Below are 9,207 nucleotides of genomic sequence, written 5' to 3' on the forward strand. Positions count from 1 at the left end.
GCTCGCATCCACGCAGAACGGTGCATTTCCTACCGAAACAGTGGTTTTCTCTCTACCTTTTCCTGGCGTGTCTCACATAAGCAAATCTGTCGTTTCACTTTACACAGGCCGCATCGGGTTCTCAGGAGAGAAGTTTGAAGAGCTTCCAGAAAATGGCAGGGAGCTGGCATGTCCTTGTCTGTAGCGTTTAGTTGGGATACTGAGGTACTCCTTTTTCAAAGCACCGAAATGACTTCACAGAGTAATGCCTTCGAAAACTCCGGTCTCTCCGAACACCGTGTCTGAGTGCCCTCCACTCCACTGCAATGGAAGCAAACCAGCAGCTTGCAGAATTCACCTTACCACGTCTGCAAGCTGGTGTCATCTCCAGCCACTGAGCTACCTGGTTGCTAAGAGTTAGTGCGAACAGCAAGGAGGTAACTGCTCTTGATATCAGAGTAAGGTATGGGGCAGGGGTTTAAGCCGTTTAGACACATTTTATGATATATGATAGCATTTTTTATTATATAAAAATACCATATTTTATTATATGATAGCATTTGATCACAAATTTTAGTAGTGTTTTGGCAAAGCTCTTGTTTCATGGATGCTGTGCACACTGGAGAAGTAATCACCCCTTATAAACCTTAATAATTTGGGTTAAAAATGGCATATTTTTTCTTTGAGTATTCAGCTCACTTCTAAGATTCAGCTGGGCAGGGTGCTGGGACATCTTGCTTAGACCGTGCCTTTGCCAAGAAAGGTTGGACCAGATGATCCTCGAGGTCCCTTCCAACCTGGTATTCTGTGATTCTATGATTCCCCTCTCTGAAGTGTTTATGTATAAACAACTACTACCCCATAAGAGTATTTCTCCTTCCTGTTGTGTTCAGTGATGAATGACTTTTTTTTTTCTAGAGAGTTAGTAAAATCGAACAGCCTACGTACAATTAAAATTTGGAACAAGTAAGCTCTGATACACCTTGGCATATCAGTTTAAGAAGCTCCATCCCAATGTACCCATCTTGCCACTCAGCCTACCTTAAATCCACTTTCTCAGCAGTTCGAGGTACACTAGGCAGCTCACTCGCACATCTAAGAGAAGATCACGTTGGTTTCTATTGAGTCACTGTGGTGATGCTGAAATGGGATTGCTGCATCTTAAACTTCTACCCTAATGTTGTCACTTGCACAGCACTGAACTGGAAGATGAGAGGATCCCACACAGGAAGATGCTCTGAGCTTGTAAAAGTTGCTTCCACATTTTCAGAGAATCTAAACTGGCACTGCTTTGATCCCAGCCCACCCCTCACACTTGCACTATAGCTTGTCTGACCCAGCCTAGGGAGCTAAACCAGCAGACAGCTCGGTTGTTTAGGGTTTTTTTTCTGTTGTTGGGCGAGTGTTTCTGGGGGGTAGTGAAATAGGATAAATACAAATGCTGACTAAGGAGGAGGGACTGGGTTGTGCTGATGTAGGACAGCGTGACCTGCTATAGAAACGCGCACACTGTCCACTGAGTTCCATGTAGGAAAGCACAGTGTTGCACAGAATAGCTGGGTTGGGGGCATTCTCTGATTAGTTCCTCATGAGTCACTCATTGCTGCCAAGCAGGAGTCAAATGCTGCCACTGCCACTCTGTTTTTTGCTAGTTTTACGCTGCTCAGAAAACAGAGTACAGAAAAATGAAGGACCAGGCCCTGGGCCTACAAACTGTTTCGTATCTGCCTCCTGTACTCAAAAATATCTTATGGTTTTCTTTCTGCCTCCAGGGAGAAAAGTCCTGATAGTCTATGCACATCAAGAGCCCAAGTCCTTCAATGGATCTTTGAAGAGGGTTGCTGTGGAAGAACTGAGCAAGCAGGGCTGCAGTGTCACGGTGTCTGATTTATATGCAATGCAGTTTGAGCCGAGAGCAACAAAAAATGACATTGTTGGTGAGACTAGCCAAAATACACTTTTTTTAGCAATAATGACAAGACAAACTTTGACCTTGTCTATCCTGCTACCAGAACCACGCTGTTAGGTACGCTCCCCAAAATAGTTGCTATTATTTTCTACAAATATCCCTCAACTATCAAGACCCAGCTTTTAATTTTCTATTAGCATTGACTAAGAAACATCAGAGCAAGAACCCAACATGTTTCATCTTCATTTAAATAAACCTGATCACTAGAAATGGCCTCTCAATCAGAAAAATTAAATATCTGTATAGTGCAGATTTGTGAAAGTGTTCTTCCTTCAGATTAAAGTGAATGAGGAAAAATACTATTTTTACACTATTTGCAATGAGCTGCAGAGACATTTTAAGAATGATCTTCTCTTAACAAATAATGTTACAAATAGTTCCTGCAAATTAACTGAGGCTTACACTTCTGAGTTGTCTTGGCACCTTCAGACTACGTCGGTAGTATATACTTACTAGAAATGACTAGATGATGCAGTTAGGACTTGAGAAAAGTAGTGATGCTCTTGTTAGGCTTATGTGGTATTTTCACTGTGCTTTTACTAGCACGTAGACTTTTTCCAGGTTAGGAAAGCCATTAAGCCATGACATAGAATCATAGAGTAGTTAGGGTTGGAAAGGACCTTAAGATCATCTAGTTCCAACCCCCCTGCCATGAGCAGGGATAATCTGCAACAGCTGAGATTTTCATTAAAACAAGAATCAAAAATAAATGACACAGGTTCAGTGCAAGCACTGGCAAAAGCAAGAAGAAAATTAATGATCAGATATAAGCATTTCTAAAATTCCACTCCTGAATATGAACCTTGTCTCATAGTGACATTTCTGAGAGGAAAAATGCATTAACAGTATCCACAATCCATCACTGAAGTCCATTTCTCATGGGTGAGAAATGCCATCAAATACCACTACATGACTTGTTAGAGTTTAGTTGATGATGCTACTCTGCTCGTTCATGAGGCCTCTCTTTGCTAGAGGTTAATCATCTAGTAGTTGATTTGGAGAATGGATGTGCACGATTGATTCAGACATACTTGACTGAGCTCACCCAACTAACTGTAGTGCAGTGGAGTCAGCAGAGATGGCCAATACTGGTTCCCCAACCCTGGTTGAGTTTCCCAGCTACAGAGGCTGAAGAGCAGCTACATAGTGCTTGTGATTGCATGGTAGTTTCAGTAATCTCTAATGCAGGGGCACAGCAATTAGCAAAATTCTCTTAAATCATCCATATGCATCACCAGAATCTTGAGCCAAGCTTAGGTCCTCTTACTGCACTTCATATGTTGCTACAGAAAGGCAAAAGTTTTTTAGAACCCTCAGATACATTCTACTCTAGTTTAAAGACAAATCACCATCAGCTGTGATGATGCTGAATATCCATCAAAAAAAAAAAAAAAACAAACCCAAAAAACAACCCAAAACCCTGTAGATTGCAATGTGTATTTAATTCTTATCTGGCTATGAAGCTAGAAACAGGGCCAGGAATGGCTCGTCACTTCTACCCACAGGTTGTTTGCACAACTCAGAAGAGTTCAATTATGGCATGGAGACATTGGAGGCTTACAAGAGAGGAGGTTTGTCCAGCGATCTCATTGAAGAGCAAAAGAAGGTGCAGGAAGCAGACTTAATGATTTTTCAGGTCAGTATTTTAAATTGTAGTAGAAGACTTCAGTTGTAATGTACAGGGTTGAACAAAAGAAAAGCAATAGTAAGTGAAAAAATTAGAGGTTTTTTAGGGATGCTGAATCTAGCCAGAGTAAAAAGCTGTAGTAACTCTACCATCAATACAAAACAGTCGGTATCCAGCATAGCAATTTTAAGTTGTCAGGTTTTTCTTACAGCGTGTGGATTTTGGAAAAGATAAAAAAACCCAGATCATATGTAAGCATTATTCATGCTAGCACAGTATGAATTTTGCACACAAATAATGGCTCCACACTGTCATTTTTGAGGAGTAGGATGGCATCTGAAATTAGAACCTTAAAATACCTGAATAAAATTCACAGCAGTGCTTCACTTAAAAATTTATACTCAAAAGTAGTCTGATGGCATAGGTTTTGTGAAGACTCGTCCTCACGCTACCTGCATTCCAAAACTATTATATAGAGCAGCTCAGACCAGAAACTGGTCGGAGCAAAAATCGTAGAATCACAGTCTGGTTTGGGTTGGAAGGGACCCTGAAGCTCATTCTAGTTCCAAACCCCTCCCTCAGCCAGGGACACCTTTCAATGGACCAGGTTGTTCAAAGCCTCATCCAACCCAGACTTTCAGGGATGGGGCAGTCAAAGCTGCTCTGGGCAACCTGTTCCTGTGCCTCATCATCCTCACAGGAATAATTTTTTCTTAATGTCTAATAATACTGTAATTCTCAATATAAAGATCATACCATATTATCAGACAGTGTGATACTATCCTTTTGTCTTGGAGCTCAAAGAAAGCAAACACAGATTACACTCAGAAATGTGTGTTTAAGGCAGCCACACCGAGTTACAGGTTTGGGATATGGTAACAGACACCAGACCAGAAACTTTAGGAATAAACACTTCAACTCTAAGTAATGGTACAGTAACAAATACAGATCAGTAGTATAATTATTGGGGTCATTACAACAGCAGACGCAGTAATTCGGTAGCACTATTATCCAGGTTGAAACAACAGCAAACCTAGTAATACAGCAGCACCGTTCCTTTTGCATTTCAGCAATAGGAGACACAATTCTGTACAGTCTTAAGTTTAAATTAAATGGCACCTTCCTGCTTCATCATGTCCCAAGTTTGTGTGTAAGCCCTCAACATCTACCATGGTGTTAGTGTGCTATAGATGCTCAGGTATGTATCTGAGACTACTAAAGAGAAAAAGCACTTCAGTTATTTTTCCCAGGCATAATTACTGCCTCTGTTCATTGACAGCTGGAAGAAGGCATGTATGAGATCTGAATAGATTAAGAGAATAGGATTTGGCCTGTAGACCAGGCCTAAGGATGGCCCAGACTCTGTGCTAACAAGGTAATTACTTTTTGCATAGTTTCCCTTGTATTGGTTCAGCATGCCAGCAATCATGAAGGGCTGGATGGACAGAGTCTTAGTCCAAGGATTTGCTCATGAATTTCCAAACTGTTACGATTCCGGTTTGCTCAAGGTACGTTTTTGAGATTATTTTATTAAGATCAAGATTTGCACAATGCTCTTGACTGCACTGGTCTTACTTTTCCATTATATTTATAGAAAGCTCTCACTTTATGCTCTCCTGAAATAATGCTTTGGTTGAATAACTTTCTAGCTTGTTAAAACTGTCTGAAAAGGAGTACATTATGGGGAACGCAGTGGCCCGAAAGATTTGGTCGATCTAGAGATTTTTAGTTGGCCTACAAAATAGTCTTTATAATTTTGTAGGTGTAACAGAGTGCACTGGGATGGCTTACAGCTTGCAGACAGTTTAAACTGATCCATTTCCTAAAACTATAGTCTGTCATTCTTCCCGCCTCCATAAGAATGCACCAATCTGTAATAAGTGACAGATTAGAATAGGTGACAAGATCCTGTTCTTGGATTAGATGTCGAAGGTGGAAATAAAACTAAAAAACTTAATCAGAAACCCAAAATACCCAGTGAATGAGCCTCTGTCCCAGCTATCTCCTTTTAACCTTTTCTTCTCTGTAGCTTATAAATTAGGCAAGATCAGTATCTGTGGATGACAATTCATAAATTTTCTGACTCCCTGCAACACTGGGAATATTCCTGGAAAATTTTATCCCACTGTCTGATGGATCTTGTTTGGTAACAACTGCAGCATCCAGAAACAATATTAATTTCACATTGATGTTTGCTGCATATTAATCTCTGTAATTTCTGATCATCTTAACAATTCCAAATATTTCAGGTTGTTTAAATATCAGAGATGAGTGCAAGCTGGGTGCAGGCTCAAGGCAGTTCAGATACTGCACTGGAAAAATGTTATTTCAATTACGGAAGCTAAAACTGAGAGGAGAGAAGCTGAGCATAAGCCCGTGACTAATACCATAGTTACAGAAGCAGAAGAAACACGGGGGTTTAGAACACCTGAGGAATAATTTATTCTCCAGTTTTCCTTGGCAGGTGACAAGCAAGCCCGAGGTTTGAAGGCGGACTGTAGCATTCAATTTCTGCATTCAGGAATGACAGGAATAAAGAAATTCTTGGTAACAGAGTGCTTTCCAGCCACAGTTTTCCAAACATTGCATAGGGTAGAACAAGGATCAGCCCTGCTTCGTATAATGGTGTCAGACATTAATTGCTTTTCTTTTTAACCTGTCTCTGCCCAAAGCCCTGACACACAGTCCACTGTCTAATTGTGTGCTGTCAATCATTGCCTCAGACCTGCCACTACACATATGGTTTGGGAAAGAAAAGATAACACCTCCTCTAGAAATTTATGCTGCCTAGGTTCCCCTGAATATCTCTTGAACTATTCAGCCTAACTCAAGCACTACTTTCTTAATTCTAGAACAAATTAGCCCTGTTTTCTTTCACCACTGGAGGAAGCAAAGAGATGTATGCAAAAGGAAGTATCAATGGTGATATTCGCTATCTCTTGTGGCCCATGCAGGTATAATATATGAATATTTGGTTGTTCTTTGGCTTAATTTTTATTATTACAATTACTTCGGTGTTGTATTATTGTTTATTTTATGTGAAATACAATATAATAATAAATAATTAGGTTGTCAGTTCCAAGCATCTGCAGGTTATAGATCAGGCCCTAAAATCCTGAGACTACTTTAAAAGTCCACGGAGTTTTAAAGTTGTTTTGTTCCCCTTCTTCCAGATTGGAATCTGGAGAAAGCCTGTACTGCTCACCATGAAAGTTTCTCTGGTGTTACAGGATATCCTTTCACCCTAGTGTGCAGGATTTATCTTCAACATAACTTCCTGATTCATGTAGGATACGGAGCAGGAGGGGGAGTCGCACATTATCCTGGCATTAATAATCAGCATACAAAAGTTAGCGTGCCTGTTCATGTTGCTGCTCTTTTACCAGAAGTAGCAAGCATGCTGTGAGAAATTTAGGTGGCAAGGCAAATTGTGCTAGCTACTTTTTGATACAGTACTACGGATGTGCTTGAATTCTTTGGTCTCCTACCCATTGTGATTTGCAGCTGCTTGCCCTTTTGAGGCTAACTAGCTGCAGAGCTTGGAAGGTGACATGGCAACGTTGAAACATAACTGTAAATTCAGAAATACACAGAGGGAAAACGGCATGGCCAGCTGATTTGAAAGGCACTAACCTTCATTACGGATCATTTGGCTAAGGCAGAAGCAAAAAAAAAAGTTAAAAAACAATGCTTAGAGGTAGATGAGAGATACACTGCAGTTCAGGAACAGTCTGTGGAGATTCAAGCAGTACAATGAACTTTAGGCTGTCTCTGATCCTTGCAAATATAACAGCATATAGCAGCCAAAGAGAATAGTTCTGTGTATTTAATAGCACTTAAAAATAAGTTCTGCAAAGCAAAATAAATGAAGTTGATCTTATTTTTCAGTGTATTGTATGTCATTCTGCTTAATGCCCAGCTTTCAATAGCAGCTGCCAGGATAGGTACTAACTCCTGCAATTTATTTCCCTTCTCCTGATAAATGCATAGGTTTAGAAAATGTGCCTTATATTGGGTCATAGAAACAGTTTCAGTTTTGAATCTTCCACATTCTTGAATTACAAGTGAAAGAATAACTATTTACTGAGTTACTTATATAATACTTAGTTATTAAAGAACTCGGGCATTTCTTTCTTTGCTTTGAGGTCAGCATGGAATTATGCACTTCTGTGGTGTCAAAGTCCTTGCACCTCACATCTGCTTTGCTCCAGAGTATGTCTCTGAAGAGAAGAGGAAGGACATGCTGATTGCCTGGGCCCAGCGTCTGAAGACTCTTTGGAAGGAAGAACCCATAAACTGCTCTCCTGAGTGGTATTTCAAGTAGTGTTCAGGTCCAGGACTACAGAGACATTTTCTTACCTCCGTTCTTTTTGGTACTTTATCTCAATATCTGAATGCTAATCTCTGAATCCAAATGTATTATAAATATCTTGAGTACTAGAGCTAACAGCTTAACTGACAATATAGCATTTATTTTCACTGATTCCTGAGGGATTCTCTTCAATGAAGGGTGAAAAACGCTTTGTGAGGAATTATCCTTGCTTACCTAAAGTATGACATCCTGCCTGCAAGTGGTTGATAGCACAAGCGGTATTTAATTGCAGATTGTACTATTGCTTTTTACAAAACAGTACGTTACAGTTTTAAATAAACTGGTTTTGTACCAGCTGCCACTTTTTCTTATTTGCCAGGGAATACGATGCCCATACTCAACCTGGTGAATCCTGGTCTTTTAAAGGAGGGCTCTACACTTGTGCCTTTGAGTTACGAAGGGAGATCATGAGTAATGCAAAAGGACATACAGTTGCACAGTGACATAGCTAGTAAAGCCGCGTGGACAGCCTTAGGCTTTTCCACGTATTTACAAAACAACATTAAAGCTATGACGGATGCAGAAAAGGAGAAAAATAAATACAAATCTTGTACAGCAGTGTGTGCATGTATTGCCTTTCTCTATAGAGTGTAGCTCCCATTTGTAAAGTATGTAGTTTTCTAAAATCAAAGGGATTTCTCTTTTTCTTACTCTAAGTAAAGACAAAAGGAAATTCTACCTGTTCCCTGCCCTTTCACACCAGGCAGTATTGCTGTTTGGGTCTGGAGGGCTGGGTGCATCCCCTCTGTCATTAGATGGGCGTCCTCAGAGATCTCCAGCACTGGTAGTTGGCAAGGCAGAACACCTACCCAAAAACCTGCAGGAGCACTGTCTGTCTTTGAGCCAAGATCTAGCAGGACAAAATGACTGTCTGGCTCTTAACATCTATGGCTTTTACCTTAAACTTCAGTAGAATCATTTTTGTCCTTGGAGCTGTTAACCCTTTTTGTGCACATGGCAAAGGGTGGGTTTCTCACTTAGTGACACAATTTCTTACTTTGGTCAGCTTACCCAACAGGTGGCTTTGCAATTTGATATTAAAAGAATATGGCCTGAATAAGAAGTAATCTTCTGAGTCACTGTCAAATGACACGTTAGCCTCTGCATGAAAGCATGCATCTGCCATACATTCTTTATAGCAGCCTTGTCATGCCCGACCCTTATGTTTCTTTAAGGGCTGTTTGGATAGTAAATATGCCTAGATTCTGGAGTGGCAGTGTACGATGATACACCAGACTGGGAATTGCTACCACAGGGAAA

The 9,207-nt window shown here is 40.4% G+C and overlaps 1 protein-coding gene across 1 annotated transcript; it reads left to right on the plus strand.

Moving 5' to 3' along the window:
* Positions 1–1,751: 1,751 nt before the first annotated feature.
* Positions 1,752–8,057, plus strand: NQO1 (NAD(P)H dehydrogenase, quinone 1). Its single transcript, XM_010010091.1, is given in 6 exon segments — positions 1,752–1,794; positions 1,797–1,916; positions 3,454–3,584; positions 4,970–5,083; positions 6,428–6,529; positions 7,726–8,057. Coding segments are annotated over 6 exon segments (663 nt in total). The 5' UTR covers positions 1,752–1,772; the 3' UTR covers positions 7,900–8,057.
* Positions 8,058–9,207: the final 1,150 nt, after the last annotated feature.

Source organism: Nestor notabilis, unplaced genomic scaffold (genome assembly GCF_000696875.1).
Source record: "Nestor notabilis isolate BGI_N333 unplaced genomic scaffold, ASM69687v1 scaffold25182, whole genome shotgun sequence".
Taxonomy (NCBI): domain Eukaryota; kingdom Metazoa; phylum Chordata; class Aves; order Psittaciformes; family Psittacidae; genus Nestor; species Nestor notabilis.